Source organism: Coenobita brevimanus, chromosome 3, assembly GCF_032717465.1.
Source record: "Coenobita brevimanus isolate Jiangsu-jjx chromosome 3, ASM3271746v2, whole genome shotgun sequence".
Classification (NCBI taxonomy): Eukaryota; Metazoa; Arthropoda; class Malacostraca; order Decapoda; family Coenobitidae; genus Coenobita; species Coenobita brevimanus.
Genome location: NC_136956.1, coordinates 3,336,646 through 3,357,059, shown reverse-complemented (window position 1 = coordinate 3,357,059; position 20,414 = coordinate 3,336,646). Strand labels below are relative to the sequence as shown.

The 20,414-nt window shown below is 44.3% G+C and overlaps 1 protein-coding gene across 1 annotated transcript in view; it reads left to right on the top strand.

Moving 5' to 3' along the window:
• The window catches only part of Afg3l2 (AFG3 like matrix AAA peptidase subunit 2), a 92,715-nt gene that overhangs the window by 50,972 nt on the left and 21,329 nt on the right, over positions 1–20,414 (top strand). The window contains exons 9-11 of the mRNA XM_080267646.1: positions 5,351–5,504; positions 12,040–12,267; positions 16,093–16,319. Of these exons, the coding sequence (XP_080123772.1) occupies positions 5,351–5,504; positions 12,040–12,267; positions 16,093–16,319 (609 nt within the window). The remainder of the gene's footprint in view (positions 1–5,350; positions 5,505–12,039; positions 12,268–16,092; positions 16,320–20,414) is intronic.

The window sequence follows — 20,414 nt, the reverse complement described above, 5'->3', positions numbered from 1 at the left end:
ACTGGATATCAGATGAAACATGGAATGCAATTCAGAAAAGGAAAGAGGCGAAGTTAAGAAGTGAAGAACAACATGTTAATAAGTGAAGAACATGTTGATGGCCAGGTAGCTGAAGTATAGTACTTAGAGCAAAGTACTGGAGTTTACATTCTGAAGTAAAAAGACTCGTTAGACGTGATAAGAGGAGGCTATATGATGAAAAGGCGACGGAGACAGAAATTAAATTAAGTAAAAATGACGGCCAGAGCACAAGAGCAGCGTATCAGGCCATAAAGGAGTTAACTGGGACTGAAAAGAGAAGGAAGGAAATACCTGTACGGATAGAAATGGTAATTTGATGACTAAAGATTTGGATATAAAAGGAAGGTGGAAAGAGCACTTTGAATCTGTTCTAAATAGACCAATCCCAGCTGAAGAGGACATTTTGCCAGCCGAGAGAGATTTGCAGATAGAAACAGGGGATATAACTTTGGAAGAGTTAGCAAAATCTATAAAGGAGTTAAAGAATTTTAAGGCCCCAGGAGAGGATGGAATATGCCCTGAAATGCTTTAGGTGGAAAATGACGAGTTGATGAATGCGCTTTTGAAACTTTTTAATGTGGCTTGGGATAATGGTGGAATTCCAGAAGAATGGAAAAATGGAGTGATTATAAAAATACCAAAAAAGGGAGATTTAAGTGTGCGTGGCAATTGGAGGGGGATAACTTTGACACCTGTAGTTGCCAAAGTCTTTTCCAAAATCTTGTTGAACAGAACAGAGCCAGTAATTGATAAAATTTTAAGAGAAGAACAAGAGGGATTTAGAAAGGGTCGAGGTTGTAATGATCAGATTCTTATTGTAAGGCATCTAATGCAACAAGCAAATGAGATGAAAATGCCACTTAGTATGTGTTTTGTGGATTTTGAAAAGGCATTTGATAGTGTTTCACGTGGAGCTGTGTTGAAAATTATGAGATTCTATGGTATACCAGAGAAGTTTGTAAATATTATTAGAAGCCTGCATGAAGGTACTTTTTGTAAGGTAATGGTGGGTGGTTCTTTGAGTGATCCATTTCAAGTTAGGTCAGGAGTGATTCAAGGAGGAGTTCTTTCGCCATTGTTGTTTGTTTTGGTTATGGATTATGTTATGAAAAAGGTTGTAAGGTGAACAGGTGCAGGAATTAACTGGAAAGAAAATAAGAAGCTGATGGATTTGGACTATGCTGATGATATTGTACTGATTTGTGGAAGTATTTATGAGATGCAGAGGGTGCTTGATTGTCTGGTGGAGGAAGGAGAAAAAGTGGGATTGGTAATAAATTGTGGAAAGACTGAAATTATTAATATGAACGTGGAGAACCAAATCGATTTTGTAATTGGAAATAATGTGGTGAAGAATGTAGAAAACTTTAAATATCTGGGAACGATTGTATCATCTAATGGATCATTAAACAGTGAAATTGAGGAGAGGATTAGACAGGCTTAGCGAGCTGTTGGAATGTTGAAATCTGTTTGGAATAATAATATGCTTTCGGTACATACTAAAGTGAAAATTTACAAGTCCATGGTTAGACCAGTTTTAATTTATGGGCATGAGTCATGGTACAGTACAATTGCAACAGATCAGAAAGGATTAGGATTTGAGAATAAAATACTGAGAAGGATTCTTGGGGTAAAGTGGCAAGACAGAGTTACAAATGCAAGAGTAAGGGATATTACAAGAGTGGAACCAGTTAATGAATATGTGAGACTGTCTTGCTGGAAGTGGCTGGGACACATATACAGAAAAGAAGGTAGTTTAATACAGGATGTGCCAGAGTGGACTGCTAGAGGAAGAAGAGGTAAAGGTAGGCCAAGGGAAACGTGGTTGAGGACAATGAAAAAGGAAGCAGGAGAGGAATGTTGGTGGGACCTGAAGGAGATGGCAAGAGACAAATATTGGTGGAGAGAGTTCATCGAGGCCCTATACATCCAGTGGGGTGCCACAGGAAATGGTTGATTGATTGATTGATTGACATTAACTATATTCTGTTATCAAACTAGGCATAAAATTGCCATCTATCCATCATGAATGTGCAACTGTCACAAGAATTTAACACTGTAATATGATACTAGTCATGAAGAAATGCTGGGAAATGGATGTAGAGCTGAAGTACTGCACTGTCAGATTCTGCTACTTCGGTATGAGAAATAGACTGCATAATGAAGCACTGCACTCAGATTCTGTTACGGTACTTAGGTATAAGAAATAGACTGCATAATGAAAATAGTCCCCACCAAGTTAATGAATTATACTTCACTATAGCACATTGTTTTAACCTCAGAAAGATCCTTAACCCTCTTTCAGTTCATTTGTTGGCCAAGTATACTCAGAGTGGAGAGTTGATGTGATTAGGAACCAAAGAGACTCATTCCTGTCTTATATAAGGCTTATCGAATTTCAAGCCACCTTGACTTAGCATTGAAGTTGTAGGAATGGCCAACTTTCGGTAGGTGGAAACAGACTGACCGACTGTACGTGGATGCATTTCTAATAATCTTTCAGGAACAAGAATGAGAAAAAAATAACCATCTGTCTATCTATAGCCCGACGCCCTAATCCTGCAAAGGGTGGCCGCAGACAAAATGCCTCCAGGTTGCTCTGTCACCCACGATTTGACTGCCCTCCCCCCAACTCACTCCCCTCTCCCCCATATACCTCTCAACTCCATCCCTCCACCTTATCCTTGGTCTCCCCCTCCCTCTCCCTCACACCACTTCACCTACATACACTCCCTTAGTCAGTCTTTCATTCTCCATTCTCTCCACATGTCCAAACCCCCCAGTGTATGTATCATAAGTTTCTCAGTCACATCCACATCCCTTAGAAATTGGGTTCATTCCTTCAGTAGCATGATACAGTTTTCACTTTCATCATGTGGCCACCATACAACATGACCCAAGTTAGGAAAGACCTCTTATAGTAAAGGAGTTAGGGAAGGTGGTATTTAATAGCTACCCCCAGTTTGAAAAGACATCCTGAGCTGAATAAAGTCATCATGAGATAACTATCTATAGCTGAACACTTAATCTTCTGAGGGGTAGCCAGAAACAAATAACCTCCATGTTGCCCTGTCCTTTGTAATTAGGTTGCCCTACCTGCAACTCACACACCCCTCCCTCGTATATACCTGTATGTCCATGCCATCCTTCCATCTTGTCATTCTCCCCATCCACCTAACTCACATATACCCTTCTTGTCAGTCAGTAATGGCCCTTATGAGGGAGGGCAGTGTTTGAAATCTCCCTGTACTGTTGTTTCCAGATGATACTGTGTTGTTAAGTGAAGATGAAGGGGAGCTGCAAGGCTTGGTGGATGAGTTTGGGAGAATGTGTAAGGAATGGAATCTAAAGGTCAATGTAGAGAAGAGTAAAGTTATGGTCTTTGAGAGAAGTGAAGTCAGTGAATGTACAGTGAGATTGGATGGGGAGGAAATGGAAAATGTGAGTATGTTTAAGTACGTGGGTAGTGTGGTGAGTAAGGATGGAAGTTTGGAGGGTGAAGTGCTTGAAGGGTACAACAAGGAAGAATGGTTGCTGGTTGCTTGAAAGCAGTGATAAGAAACAAGGAAGTGAACATGGAAGTGAAAAAGTTACTACATGACAGTATTGTGATAACAACTCTGACATATGGAAGTGAAGCTTGGACCTTGTTGGAGGGACACTAGTCAAGAGTGAGAGCAGTGGAAATGAGTTATTTGAGAGGAGCCTGTGGAGTCACATGGAGAGACAGACTGACAAATGAGGATGTGAAGGAGCGTTGTGGTGTGGATGTGGATGTGATGGGAAGCATTATGAGAAACACACTGAGGTGGTTGGCCATGTGGAGAGGATGGAGAGTGAGAGACTGACAAGGAGAGTTTATGTGTGTGAGGTGGAGGGGGGAGAGAAGGAGGGGGAGGCCAAGGATGAGATGGAGGGACGGAGTGGAGAGGTATGTAAGAGAGGGGGGTGTGAGCTGGGAGCAGGGCAGTGAAATGGCGGGAGACAGGGTGATGTGGAGGCGATTTGTTTATGGCCATCCCATATGGGATTAGGGCGTCTGGCAATAGATAGATAGATAGATAGAATTCTCAATCCTTTCCACATGGTTAAATAGTCTCAGAGTATTTCTCCTAAGGCTGTCAGTCACATCCACGTCAACACCACAATGCCGTTTCACGTCCTGATTTATATGTCTGTCTCTCCATGTTACTCCACGTGCTTAGGAGATGGCGAGAATAAAATGATGACCATCAGAGTAGTGAAAGAGTTTACCACTTAACCACTTGGGTGTTCTTATCAGCTTAATAGCAGAATGTGATAGCAGCAAGAATATTGTAAAAATTACCCTCCCTGGAGTTGTTGTTGTGGATCAACCCCAATCTGTTTGGTCAAGCAGATCCATCAACTGCAGGCAAGCAACTGCCCCTGCAGGGTTGTCCCTTGTAGTAAACCGATGTTCCTTTGTTGCAGACAGCGTCTCACCACTTCAAGGTTCAGGGAATAGCGTGGAGGTTTGGTTCCTGGATGGATGCCACATTTGCATCTGCTCAGTTAACTGGGGCACCGTTGCAGACTCCACATTACCCTGTAATTTGGTTATATGATTACTATTCAGCGTAGTACAGGAAATGGTTTTCCTGAGTTACAGGAGACCATTAGGGTTGTCACTCAGTGCCAAGCCACGTCAGGTGGAAAGAGCAATAAAAAGTGACAGGTAGGAAAAGGAGAGGTAAGAGGAGAGAAGGGCAGACACAGAGATAGAAAGGAAGTGGAAGAAGTAGGCAGCACCACATCAAATGAGTGGATGATGGTTGGCACCAGCTACCACCACCATCTCCCAAGTGAAGGGATTAAGCACATTATAACTGGTGAAGAAAATAATCCAGTAGCAAAAATAAAGGAAACATGATGGGTGGTGGAGTTAACCCTTAATTTCTCTTTTTGTTAACCTTTGAATTCTCTCTCCCCCCAAAAAGGTGTGCGACATGCTTCCAATGGCGGTTTTAGAAATTGAATAAAATTGTCATATATCAAGATTAGAGTATAAATGACTGTCTTTGGGATTAGCTCATGATATTTTTTCTTCCAAATAGGTGGGCAACATGTTTGCAGTGGTGACCTCCCATATGAAATAAGATTCTTTGATATCTAACAATAAGAATAAAATAAAAATGGCTGTTCTGGGAGTGAAGCATACTGTTGTTCAGTTCTCCTCTTACCATGTTTTTCTCATTTTTCTGCCTTTTAGGCTCTACCTCACCCCATCTTTGGATGGGAAAAAAAGGTTGAAATAAAATTAAACGAGTCTCCTCGAACTAAACTTTTGACTTCCCCTCTTCCCACACAGGTGCGTGATATGTTTGCAATGGCGAGGAAGAATGCACCATGTATCCTGTTTATGGATGAGATTGATGCGGTGGGTCGCAAGCGTGGTGGCCGCAGCTTTGGGGGCCACTCGGAGCAGGAAAACACCCTAAATCAGCTTCTTGTTGAAATGGATGGTTAGTTGGTCATATTTTAGCTTCATTGTTTTGATATGTCTCTCCATCTGTAGCCAGGCACTGTACTCCCTGAGGGGGTGACCACAAACAAATCACCTCCACATTGCTCATTCCTCTGTCAACATTTAATACTCTCACCCACCCACACCGCATCCCTTCCTTTCCTCATTACATCATCCCCCTCTGCTTGCTGATTTCATAGGTGACTCTCCCACTGTTTCTGTTTCCAGTAGTATTACTTTTCTTGTTGCTCTTCAAGACGTTCATTTAATGTAATTATTTCCTTTGCTTTCTTCAGCCTTAGTGCCATATATTCATATTGTGGCTTGGTGCAAGTTTTTCATTATTCCTTCCTGCCCTCTGCCACACCACTCACTCATATACATCTCCAACCCACCCATACACCTCAGTCTCTTTCATTCCTCCTTATCTCCATCCCACTCCTCTCTCACTCATATGCCCCACAATCCTGTCCCTACACCTTACCCTTGGTCTCCCTGTCCCTCTATCTTTCTCCCCCTCACATATATATATATATATATATATATATATATATATATATTTATATGCATATAACATTGTCTTGCTCTCCATTCATTCTGTGTTATGTTGATATCCATTGACTATCTATCTATCTATAGCCTGATGCCCTAATCCCGCAAAGGGTGGCCACAGACAAAACACCTCCAAGTCACTCTGTCACCCACCATTTGACTCCCCTCCTCCCAACTCACCCCCCCCCTCCCTCATATACCTGTCAACTCCATCCCTCCACCTCATCCACGGTCTACCCCTCCCTCTCCCTCCTTCCACCTCACCTACATACACCCTCTTAGTCAGTCTTTCATTCTCCATTCTCTCCACATGTCCAAACCACCTCAGTGTATTTCTCCTAATCTTTTCAACCACATCCACATCTACCCCACAACGTTCCTTCACTTCTTCATTCGTCAACCTGTCCCTCCACGTCACTCCACATGCTCCTCTCAAGTAACTCATTTCCACTGCTCTCACTCTTGACTTGTTCCCCTCTTGCAAGGTCCACGCCTCGCTTCCATATGTCAGGGTAGGGATCACAATACCATCAAGCAGTGACTTCTTAACTTCCATACTCACCTCCCTATTTCTCATCACTGCTTTCAGTGTACCAACAACCTTTCTTCCCTGCTGTACCCTTTCACGTACTTCATCCCTCAGAGTTCCATCCTTACTCATCACACTACCCAAGTACTTGAATGCACTCACATTCTCCATATCCTCACCATCCAACCTCACTGCACACTCTGTGACTTCATTCCTCTCAAACACCATAACTTTACTTTTGTTTACATTAACTTTCAGCTTCCTCCTCCTACACACTGTCCCAGATTCATTCACCAAATCTTGCAACTCCCATTCATCTTCACTCAACAATACTGTATCATCAGCAAACAGCAACACCGGAAGCTTCCAAATCTCACCCTCATTCATTAGGGCCACCCCCACATCCACTGCCCTACCTTGCACCTCCTTTACAACCCCATCCATATATATATTAAACAGCCATGGAGACATCACACACCCCTGTTTCAGTCCCACATTGAGATCAAAGAACTCACTCAGCTCACCATCCACTCGCACCGTAGCCCTAGCTCCCTCGTACATATTCTTCACAGCACTCAACAATTTCCCCTCCACTCCATATATTCTTAATATATGGTCCATTGACCATGCTACTATTTATATGGTAGGTCCTTCTAACATGTGGCATCTCTCCATGTTTCATGATCTTGAGCCATTTCCCTATTCACTACCTTTGCAAACTTTCACAAACAAATATGCCAACACATACCCACCACACCCATCCAAAACCTCCAGCCAAATAGCATCTTCCATGAACCCCCACTAGACATCCATCCCTCAGAAACTACACTTCACAGAGACATGAGTGCATCTAGTCAGACTGCACTGTGGCCATCACCCTTCCATGTTTCACTGCCAACAAAAATTAACTCACAGTCAACTATGTTCATTCATTTGTTTATTTTTGAAGGCTCTAACATGCTTGCATGGATCAGCATTGGTCACCTGATGGCGGCTGTCCATGCTGCTCGATCTCTGGCAGCTTCCCTATTGAGTCCCTTATCCCTGAGGTCACACTCAGTGACCTCATCCCAGGTCTTTTTTGGTCTGCCTTTTGCAGCCCTACCCCTAACATTAACACTTATCACTTTCAGCACCCAGTTATCATCCCCCATCCTCTCCACATGCCCAAACCACCTCAGTCTACCTCCCCTCATCACAACACCAATACACATCAGTTACATCCTACCCCTCAATTCTTCTATTGTAAACCTAGCCCCTGCAGGCCTCACACTCAGGGACACACTGCACATCCACCTAATCATTGTCATTTCTGTACTTTTGAGCCTGCGAATATCCTCTTCCTTTACTGCCCAGGTCTCACTACAATACAGCATTACACTCCTAACACATGCTGCATACAAAGATCCCATAGCATTGAGGGAGAGCCCTCTCAATGTCAGAGGAGGCAACAGCTCCCTGAAGTTCTTCCAGCCGCTCCTCTCTTTAGCCACAGAGCTAGCTCCAGCCCCACCTCCAGCACGTAACATCTCTTCCAAATAACAGAACTCTTCCATACACTCAAGTGATTCACCAGCAAGTTCAATCCTTTCACATCTGACCATCTCCACCTGCTCTCCCTGACACACCACACACATGATATCAGCATTAGCTCGCAGTCTACTTCTGATACCACTAAATCTCTTGTGCACCCACGTATTACAGACACTGCACAAGATGGAATTACATCCCACACCCTTGTGGCAAATTGCACATGGCCACTATCCCTCTTCTTTGACAGTACTGCCACCTGCCCTAGATACCATCACTTTTATTTTATCTGTAGTTACTCTTAAACCCTTGTGCCTATACCATCTCTCCACTTCCTGAACCTTTCCTCCTCCTGCCTTTCATTCTCTGCAATCAACACCAAATCATCAGCATACTGTACGTGATCTCCCACAGGAGTCCATTTCTGAAGTCATATGTGAGGGCTTCAAGTACCATGATAAACAACAAAGGGCTCAAAACTGACCCCTGTTGCACCCCAACATTCACGGAAAACTCGTCACTCAAATCTCCATTCACCTATACCTGGGTGCAAGCACCCACATACATGGCCATAACCACCCAAACCAGCCACTCCTCGATCCCAAGCTTTCTCATTGCTCACTTAACCATCTCTCTAGTGATTCTGTCCAAAGCCTTCTCCAAATCAACAAAAACAATATATCGTCCTTTTTTCTCCTATATGTTTTTCCTGAAGCTGTTGAACAATGAATATGGCATCAGTGGTCCCTTTGCCTGTCATAAACCCAAACTGCATATCATCAATAATCACTCTTTTCCATCTGTACCTTCTAGAGCTTTCTACATTACCTTCATTATCTGGTCTGAAAGCCTTATGTTTCTATACTTTCCTCATTCCAGGGCATCACACTTTTCCTTCTACACATTTACAGTAACATTCTTCAGCCAGTCATCTGGGACAACAAACTGATATATAATCATATATATCAGGTCAGTGACTAACCTCATTCCTATATCTCCTGAGGCTTTCAACATTTCAGCAGTCAACCCAGACACACCTGCCGCCCTCCCCACCTGCATCCTGCCTATTGCTCTGCTCGCAGTGGCAGTGTCAATCAAAGGCCAAGGGCCAGACACTGGATCTGTTGGCTCCAAACCTTCCGTGTCCCAGTCAAACTCCTCGTTCAACAACTAGTCATAATGCTTTCTCCATGCATCTATTATCCCCACTGTTCACCACTACCCTTCCTTCATCATTCTTCACACACTGCTCACCTGTGATATCCCTATTCTCCTTCTTCATCTGATTTGCCACCTTAAATATCACGTTTTTCATTTCCACACGATTTAGGTTATCAAATGAAGCCCCTAATAACATAGTGTACCGAGCGCCATTCAAGCGAAAGCAAGTTAAGTATACCACCATGTAGCCCAAACCCTCTTTGATCTGGAAAGTAACCACGAGTTATGGAAAGCAGCTGGCATTAGGGTCCATATTCCCCTTCTGTAACATGGTCTCACTGCCTGCTTCACCTCAGTGCATCGACAAGCCTTCACGCTGGTCACAGAATGCACCGAGTGCCTCCCAGTAACGTGTTGTCTGGTGTTACCAGATACTAGCATTTCTTTATGCTCACGGTCATGCATTTTTTTTTATAGGAATATTAATTATTGTACCATTACTCTAACATAATGGAATATTTTTGCATAAAATTGCATGATTTTAAGGGTAAGTTAGCCATAATATACAGAAAACGGGAAAGGCAGAGAGCTCAGCAAGACATTGGCTAAAATGAAAGATTTCTTTTTTTTTATAATGGTTTTTAATTTCTAAAAATAGTATTACATACATCTAGTTTGCTTTTGTAAACATTTCCCATTGATATCTTTGGTTGGTTTGATTGTTAAAAATGCATACTGAGAGTACGTTTTGTCTCTCAATAACCACACTGGAGAAAAACGCAGCTATTGTTGTACCTTTCAGAATGCTACTAATTTCTCTTCTACCAAGATTAGCATGACATGAAAGTATGAACTTCAAGCTTTAAAAAAAAAAAAAAAAAACTAAAAAATATTCACTAGTTCCGAAGTTATGGCATTTTGAAAGTTACGCAACTTTAACTGCATTCTTCTCCATTTTCAACATGTGGCGTTCGGTACGCTATGTTATTAGTGGCCTCATAAAAGTCTTTTTGACTCAGACTTTGCCCTGTAAACCTCTTTTCTCCCAATGTTGTGCAGCAAGTATACCTCTTTGTTACCACTTTTCTTCCAATCCTGGAAAAGCCTTCTTGTCTCTTTAACTGCAACTTCTACTGCCTCATCCCACCACCAAGTTAGTTTATGCCCACACTGAAGTGCAGCCTCTACTCACTTGCATACCAAATGCCCATGCCATCTCAACACAGACAGCTCCTTAACAAAACAGCAAGTTCACCAAGGATCTCTGGGACTGCTGGTCAGAGTGACTGGTTTCCTTCAGTCCACAGGGCTCACGTTCAAATGAGCCAGGGTTAAGAACAACAACAATACCCTACCTTCGTCTTGACCCACTGTACATCCTCCCACCTTTGAACTTACCCATACTTTAATGTGGCCACTGACACACCTTCATGCAGTCATACTGGAACATCCACATTCAGACCTCTGTTTAATATCAAGGACATAGCACCAGCCACTTCTCTTCCCTGTGCTGCACCATTTTCCACTTCCTTTTGCACATTTACCTGTTGTTCTCTCGTCTAGATACAGTACTACAGTTGTCTCCCAGACCAGTTAAGACCTCTACCCATTCTCCAGCGCACCACTCTGAGTCACCTTGCCATTCAACAGTCATCACTTTATTCCTATCTACATATACCATCAAAACATGAGATTCACAGACATGACTGGACACCAGTCTGATAAGCTACTGTTCATTATTAGCAAGCAACACAGCATCATCTGCCTACATCAGATTTGAGATGTATTTTGAACAGCCAAGGGAATATCACACACCCATGTCTTACCCCAACACTAATGTTAAACAATCACTTTAAAACCTACTTACTCGTAGACAAGCTTCAACATCATCATATAAACTTAACAGCATTTAGCAACTGTCCATTCACACCATGTATACATAAAGCCTTTCATAATCTTTCTTTCTTTATGTTGTTGTACAGTTTTCCACATCAGTAAATGCCATAAATACCGTACAATCCTTCTCACAAACTTTCTCCACTCCCTGTCGCATTGCAAATATTTGATCCACATGAACTCTGTGATTATTCCTCCCTATACCTTTCCCACAACACTTGGCAGACTTGTATTATGTTTCAGATAGTAGTACAACAACTACTACAACTAATGATAATAGTAATAATAGTAATAATGAGTTATTTAAGAGGAGCCTGTGGAGTCACATGGAGAGACAGGGTGACGAATGAGGATATAAAGGAGCGTTGTGGTGTGGATGTGGATGTGATAGGAAGCGTTATGAGGAACACACTGAGGTGGTTTGGCCATGTGGAGAGGATGGAGGGTGAAAGACTGACGAAGAGAGTGTATGTGAGTGAGGTGGAGGGCGGAAGAGGGAGGGGGAGGCCGAGGATGAGATGGAGGGATGGGGTGGAGAGGTATATGAGAGAGGGGGGTGTGAGTTGGGAGCAGGGCAGTGAGATGGTGGGGGACAGGGCGACTTGGAGGCGATTTGTTTGTGGCCACCCCAAACGGGATTGAGGCGTCTGGCAATAGATAGATAGATAGATAATAATACCAAGAATGAATGAGAATGTGGCTCTCGCAGTTGAGCAGATTGTTGGTAATTTTCCTTCTCTCAGGCATTTTCTTGCCCTCTGAAGCATACCTCATCCCATCCTTAGGTGAGAAAAGAGGTCTGGATGATGATGGTAATGGTGTTGATAACAATGATAATAAGATTATTGTAACATTACCCACACAGGCTTCAACACAACTTCCAACGTGGTGGTGTTGGCAGCAACTAATCGTGTGGACATATTGGACAAGGCCCTTCTAAGGCCGGGGAGATTCGACCGTCAGATCTTCGTGCCTCCCCCAGACATCAAGGGCCGAGCTTCCATCTTTAAAGTCCACCTGGGCCCACTCAAGACACTGCTGGACAAGGAGGAGTTGGCTCGGAAGATGGCTGCCCTCACACCCGGCTTCACTGGTGAGTATGTAGGTGGTGATGGTGGTGGTGGTTAAGTATGGGTGGTTCATGTTTGGTGAGATAACATTCTGTGCATCTCAGCTAGGTGACATATTTTGTATTATGTTGTTATCACTCCCAGATATTATTATTCATCTTTGGGAAAGACTTCTAATGAAAGGGTTGTTTTTGTGTTTGTCTGGGGTGTAGTCAGAATTTTGTTATAGGGGTAGTGGGCCTGAATTTTGGTGGCCATTATTTGAGATACAGCTGCGTGGAATATAATAATATGTAGATTATTAAGGAATATTTCTAGTGTTAAAGTAGTAAGGGAAGTAGTCTGTCTGTCTATCTATAGCCGACGCCATAATCCCGCAAAGGGTGGCCACAGACAAAACGCCTCCAAGTCGCTCTGTCACCCACCGTTTGACTACCCTCCCCCCAACTCACTCCCCTCTCCCTCATATACCTCTCAACTCCATCCCTCCACCTCATCCTTGGTCTACCCCTTCCTCTCCCTCCCTCCACCTCACCTACATACACTCTCTTAGTCAGTCTCTCATTCTCCATTCTCTCCACATGTCCAAACCACCTCAGTGTATTTCTTCCAATCTTCTCAACCACATCCACATCCACCCCACAGCGTTCCTTCACTTCTTCATTCGTCAACCTGTCCCTCCATGTCACTCCACATGCTCCTCTCAACTCATTTCCACTGCTCTCACTCTTGACTTGTTCTCCTCTTCCAAGGCCGACGCCTCGCTTCCATACGACAGGGTAGGGATCACAATACTATCATGCAGTGACCTCTTAACTTCCATACTCACATCCCTATTTCTCATCACTGCTTTCAGTGAACCAGCAACCTTCCTTCCTTGCTGTACCCTTTCATGCACTTCATCCCCCAAAGTTCCGTCCTTACTCATCACACTGCCCAAGTACTTGAATGCACTCACATTCTCCATATCCTCACCATCCAACCTCACTGTACATTCTGTGACTTCATTCATCTCAAACACCATAACTTTACTCTTGTTTACATTAACTTTCAGAGTCCTCTTCCTACACACTGACCCAAATTCATTCACCAACCTTGCAACTCCCACTCATCTTCATTCAACAATTTTGTATCATTAGCAGACAGCAACACCAGAATCTTCCAAATCTCACCCTCATTCATTAGAGCCACCCCCACATCCACTGCCTTACCTTGCACCTCCCTTACAACCCCATCCATGTATATATTAAACAGCTGTGGAGACATCACACAACCCTGTTTCAGTCCCACATTGAGATCAAAGAACTCACTCAGCTCACCATCCACTCACACCATAGCCCTAGCTCCTTCATACATGCTCCTCACAGCACTCAACAATTTCCCCTCCACTCCATATATTCTTAAAACCTTCCACATACCTTGCCTATCTATTCTGTCTTAAGCTTTCTCCAAGTCCATGAAGGCAGCATACACTTTCTTTCCCTTCTCTAGATACTTCTCCACTAAACATCTTAGAACAAATATCTGATCTGCACACCCTTTTCCCTTGCTAAATCCCCCTTGTTCTTCTCCAACTAGCTCCTCTGTCATATGCTTAACCCTATCAATGAGTATTCTGCCATATATTTTTCCAGTCACACTAAGAAGGCAGATACCACATACTTCTCTCTCCCCTTTTCCTTTGTATAAAGGAACATTTATACCTGATTTCCAGTCCTCTGGAACCCTTCCCTCTTCCCAAGCCAATCTACACAACTCCCATATCCGCTCCACAACAATCTCACCCCCAAATACCTCAGCATTTCACCACACACTCCATCAATTCCTGGGGCCTTTCCTATCTTGATCTTCATTGCTTCCACTACTTCCACCCTACTGATCTCTTCCTCCCTCCTCTCATGTCCTTCTCCCAGCCATTCCCCAACCACTTATACTCCCACTGCTTTCACTCTCTACATTCAACAAATCCTCGAAGTGCTTCTTCCATTTCCTTAATTTCTCTCTCTTCTCCACCAACAATCTATTATTCCTGCCTTTCACTCCCCTACTATTTCATCTTTCACACTGCCTTACTTTCTTTACCTCCTTCCAAAACAATTTCTTACTGTCCCTCCATTTCACACTCAGATGCCTCCCAAATTCTTCATCCACTTTCTTACTCTCCTTCACCAGTCTCTTCACCTCCCTTTTCCTGCTCACATATACCTCTCTCTTCTCTCTCTCATCTTCTCCCCAACCTGTACTCACTAGCCATTCACTATATGCCTTCTTCTTTTGTTCCACAGCTCGTTTCACCTCATCATTCCACCATGCTGTCCCTTGCACACCCCTGCATCTCTTCCTCACTCCACAAATCACCTCACACACTACACCTATCTCTTCCATGAATATCTTACATATGTCTTCCACCCCTTCCATCTTCTCTAACTCATACCTTCCCAATCTTTCTTCCACTATGCTCTTACAGTCTGCCATTTTCTCATTATCTTGCAACTTATCCACTTTTCTCACAGGAGCTTTTTCCTCCTGTCTTCCCCTTCGTCTCTTCAACCATTTTCTTTGCAGCTTTACCTTGGCCATCACTAAGTGATGGTCCGAGACTCCATTCCCCCACCCTGTCCACATTCTTGCATCCAACACTTGTCTTCTCATTCGCTCATCCACACACACGTAGTCTATCATTGCCTTGCGTTCAACAAGTTCACATATCCATCCTCCTCATTACTGTCCATGTATACCTGTGGATCATCTTATGCCAAAAGTAGGTGTTGGCTATTGCCAACCCCTTACCAGCACAGATGTCCACCAAAGCACTGCTATTCCCATCTACATCAGCTAGCACACCCCACTGACCAACCACTCCATTCACTCGTACGTTCCCAACTTTTCCATTCATGTCTCCAATCAAAAGCACTCTCTCGCTCCTCTCAGATTTGTCCATACATGCTTCTACACTCGCCTAAAACTCATCTTTCACTCTTGCCATTCGGTCCTTTGTTGGCGCATACGCACGTACAATTTCCCACGCTTGTATACCTACTTTCATCCTCACCCATATGATCCTCGCACCCATTGTTCCATACTCTTATATTCTCCTTCCACTTCTTGCATATCATCAGACATATTCCCTCTCTTGCCCTCTCATTCTCATTAACTCCCGCACAGATACCTAAACCATATTGCCACTCTCTCACCCTTTCACCTTTCCATATAGTTTCAGTCAATCCACATATATCCACTCTTGCATCCTAAAGCACCTGAACAATCTCTCTCTCTTTCACTTCATCATTCACTCCTCTCACATTCCATGTCCCCACCCTCAGAATGTCCTTTGTCCGTTCCTTAGTCGTCAATACATGGTCCGTCCTGGTCCAAGGTGCTTCCTTTACTTGTTTAGTTAGTTCTTTTTACGGGGTGGGGCTATAACCCACCAACAACCCTTTTAGGTGCCTCGTACGACAAGCAGGGATACTGGGGGAGTATTCTTGAAACCCCCCTACCCCTAGGGGGTAAGGAAGTAGTGCAGGAAATAATAATTAACACCAGAATGAATGAATATAATTATAACTGACTGACTGAATTACTGCCTTATTCTGCATATTCTGTTAGAAAGGGGTGGCTGGCCCTGCATCTCCACCCTGGCTGCACCCATAGATTTTGTTGCCTCAAGCCCATCTGGACAAAACCTGGTGGACTGTAGGCTGAAGTTGTTCTTTTCCTTTTGTTTTATCCTCCTTTGGGGCAATAGAAGAGAAGATGAGGGATGTTTGAACACAGTAGGTGGCAGCAGTGTTGCTTCTTTCTTCTCCTCCTCATTCTTGTTAACTTATTCTTGTTTCCACCCACAGGGGCAGATATCAGCAATGTGTGCAATGAGGCAGCTCTGATAGCAGCTCGAGACGCCCAGGCGGACATCATCCTAAAGCACTTTGAGGCTGCAATCGAGAGGGTGGTGGCCGGCATGGAGAAGAAGACCAATGTATTACAGCCAGCCGAGAAGCGCACTGTGGCTTTCCACGAGGCTGGCCATGCGGTTTGCGGCTGGTTCCTTGAGCATGCAGACCCCCTGCTTAAGGTGGGTTGGTTGGATGATTTTAGCATCATTGCCATTACTTGAGACCCAACCTTTTCAATCTGGTGATTTATTTATTTATTTTTTTTTTATTTTTTATTTTTTTAATGTGTTCGACTCTGGGCATAGGCTTCACAGCCTGCTATCAAGGCCCAACAGTCCTCCTACATACCATACACCTCTTTATGTCACCACTTCGGGGCTAACACCCACCGTCCATATTGAATACATGCGAGGGCTGTCGCATACAGGACTGGTGTACTGGTATTAGCGGAGGTATTTTTACGACATGTCGGCGGGTCTTCTGGTAGATCAGTAAAGCTTGATTTAATGAAATTCAAATCCTTAAACTGTTCCCTGGCCCAGCGGGGATTTGAACCTGGGTCTGTTAGAACGGCAGGCCACCTCTCTACCGATTGAGCCATGCCTCCCCCAGTAGTCCCCATGATAGTAGTAGTAGCAACCCCAGGCTCATATGAACATAAACCTAACAGACCATAGGCTGAAGTTGCACATTTCCTGCCTTCAAACATTCCCGTTTTGTTGAGATAGGGAGGAGTATTAGGGATCTTTGTATGCCTAGGCAGCAGAGCCACTTGCCCATATCAGTGCCACTACATTTAGGTGCCCCTCTTCACCACTGGTTTTCTCAGAGATCTGGTCCAAAATATCACAACTTCTTCCTTACAAGTACTGCAATAAATTGTGGAACATGGCAGTCATCTTCAAAAGTAGCAATGGAACTTTAGGAAGCAGCTCAGAACATCAAAAATGTGCTATAAAAGGATTTAGTGTACATTTTTCATTTTTCATGTCTCTAGGTGATCCTATTCAGCTTTGGCAAGTCCCATGTTAGTGAGGGGGTTAATGAAGGCTAAATCTAATACTTTAAGTTTGCATTGTGTCTCCGAAGTTAAAATCATCTGGAGATAGCAAGACTAATGTAGCTAAATAGAATATCATTGTGCTGTTGTTGTTCTGTCTGGCAAAGCTGACTCATCAGCCATAAGCAAGCAGCTGCCTTCCTGTGGCAGACAGCACCTCTCCAGGGTTGGAACAGTCCTTCCACCCTAACAGGGTGCAGGAAAATGGGGGAGCAGAGCCTCAGTGAGATTGAGCTTTGTGTAGGAGATATGTATGAGTTATAGTCTCAACCTGGACTTTACTTCCTGGTAAATGTGGTGGAGTTCCCCAACTGAGAGTGTTGTGCAGGGCCAACAGCTGGTCCTTGGCCTTACATCCTTCCCTTGGTAATACTGTATCTCTTGTAACAATGATAACCATCTACCTACTACTTTTCTGGTGGGGTAACAGCAGCTACATTTTGTCCAAGGGTGACCCAGGACTTTGCAGGGCATGGACATCCATCGTCTCAGAACTAGGCACATTCTCTGACCACATACAGTAACAGTTATCATTATGTTGAAAGGGCTAGTTTGAAAGAACATAAAAATGGGGGAGCAGCATGCTTACATGATGTTAGTAGTATTTGTTCCCTAGGCAGTCTGGCCGAACAGCCCCGGGTCCCTAAGGAAGGCCACGGCCGAGACTGGGCCTTCCCACAGAGCTCTCAAGGAGTGTATGTTGTGTTGTTGGCATAGGTGATTGTGTCCAGTGCAGTCTTCCATAATGTGCTTAATAGTATGGGGTGCTGTGTTACATCCTGGACAGACATCAGCGACGGAGTCATCCAGCCTTTTCTGATAAGTTAAGAGGGCTGGATGATGCCCACATCTCAGCCTGGCCAGGTGGACCCTGTCCTCACAAGGGATATAGGATTCACAAGGGTGGATATCGGGAGGCCAGGCATGCAGCTGTGTGTTGTCTTTAAGCGACTGAAAGGAGCGGCGAGTGATTTGAGTAGAGATATGCTCCTTGAAGCTGGTCTGAGGTGGGCGAAGGGGGAGGGATGACAGTATTTGTGTATGATATTGTATGCTGAGTATTGTTTTGATGTTCCTTGGTGTGTCTGGATGTGCTGCCATGTAGTGTAGTGGATGTTGTGGGTTTGTGGAGGCTGCAGCAAGAATTTGGGTGCCTCATGTCTAGATGATCATTGACTTTGAGGACTTTCGTTTCTTGATGCTGGTGGTCTGTGGGTGAAGTAGCTGTGCAGTCTGTGATTGTTTTTAGGGCCTTGTTCTGTATGGTCTGTAGAGTGTTGTAGTGTGTTTTAATGAGGTAGGAGGAGGCCGTAGCATGGGCCGAACAGGGTAGTACTCCCGAGGGGAATGGGAATGCTGGTGATAGGGAGAGCTGGAGCTCCTGTTTCATTAGCTATCTAACCATCCCCCTTTGCTGACCTTTTCAGTGTGACAGTAACATGGAGAGTAGACCAGCATACTCTCCCAAACATTTCCTCTAACTATCTATGCACTACACCACATGCACTTTACATTTCACACAACGTATCCCACTACGTTACAGGGGTTGGCGTCAGCAAGGGCATGCGGCCAGAAAACTTTGCCCCCGCTACCTAGTGGCGGACTTCTGGGGGGAGGCATGGCGGGGGTTATGCCGGCATAGATCATGGGTCCAGGGTGAGATGGGGCTCGGACCTGTGCTAGAGGGTACAGGGCATTGCGGTTCCCAGGCTGCCGCTTCTGCCCAATAGAGAGGGGCCCGAACCTGGGAGTAGCGCCCCAGGAGGCTACCCAATCAGTGGGTGTATAATGGCGGGATAGTTGCAGTGCCAAGGCGTGCTTGGAGGGTGTCCCTGCAGCTGTCCTGGCAGGGTGCCCCGAGGCTGCTACCACAGCCACTGGTGAGCTGGTGGGGTAGGGGTCCCAGATCCATTGCCTGGACCTGGGACTGTGCAGAGAGTGGGGCCTGTGCTGTGTCTATCCCCCTTTATTAATACTGAAGATGACAAAACAAAATAAGTTTCAAAGCAAGCCTGAGGACAGTAAATCACCCAAGGGGATGAGGATGGGTTCATGGAATGTGGGAAGTTTGAGGGGAAGAGCGGGGGAAGTTGTTGAGGCATTCAGTAGGAGGTGGGTGGATGTGGCGTGTTTGCAGGAAGTCTGGTACAGGGGTGGATCAGCCAGAAAGATTGTTGGGAAGGACTGGTGCTATAAGTTGTTTTGGCAGGGGAGGACAGATGGATGTGGAGGTGTTGGTATGATGGTTGCGGAGAAATGAGTGGAATATGTCATGAATGTTTTGAGAGTAAGCGATAGGATATTGGTAGTGAAAATTCTGTTGGGTAGAAAGATAGCTGCGATTATATCGGCATATGCTCCACAGGCAGGATTGGATGTAGCAGAGAAAGATAGATTTTGGGATGATTTAATACGTGTACTGGATGGTATGCGGGATGATGAGATAGTGATTTTGGGAGGGGACTTAAATGGTCTTGTAGGTGAAGCAGCACAAGGTTATGAAGGAGTGCATGGGGGATGTGCATATGGTATAAGGAATGCAGAAGGGGAAAGGATACTCGAGTTTGGGGAGGCAATGGACATGATTGTGTGCAACACATATTTTAGGAAAAGAGACAGTAGGTTAATTACATATGAGTCTGGGGGAAATAGCAGTCAGTTAGATTATTTTCTGGTTAGGAGGACCGATAGGAAGTTAGTGAGGGATGGTAAAGTTATTGGAAGTGAGGAGTGTGTGCAGCAGCACAAACTACTGATTTGTAATATGGTGCTTAAAGAACAAGGGATGAAAAAGAGGACTTATTTACCTAGGAGGAAAATGTGGAAGCTGAAAAACCAAGTAGTAAGAGATGCCTTCTATAGCGAGTTGAGGAGAGTGGTGGCTGAACAGGGAGCTGTAGACAGAGACGTTAATGAACAGTACAGAGCCCACAAGAACAATTTCTTGAGAGTTACTGATGGAACATGTGGTTGGACAAGAGGACCACCAAGACATAAAGTAACTTGGTGGTGGGATGAGGGTGTAGAAGCTGCAATTAAGGAGAAAAGAAGGCTTCTCCAGGAATGGAAGAAGGGTGGTAGCAAAGAGAAATATTTGGCTGCCAAGCGGAGGGCTAGAAGAGAGGTATACAGGGCAAAGTCTGAGTCACAGAGACTATTACTTGATAACTTAAATCATGGGGAAAGGAAAAATATGATATTTAGGGTGGCAGGT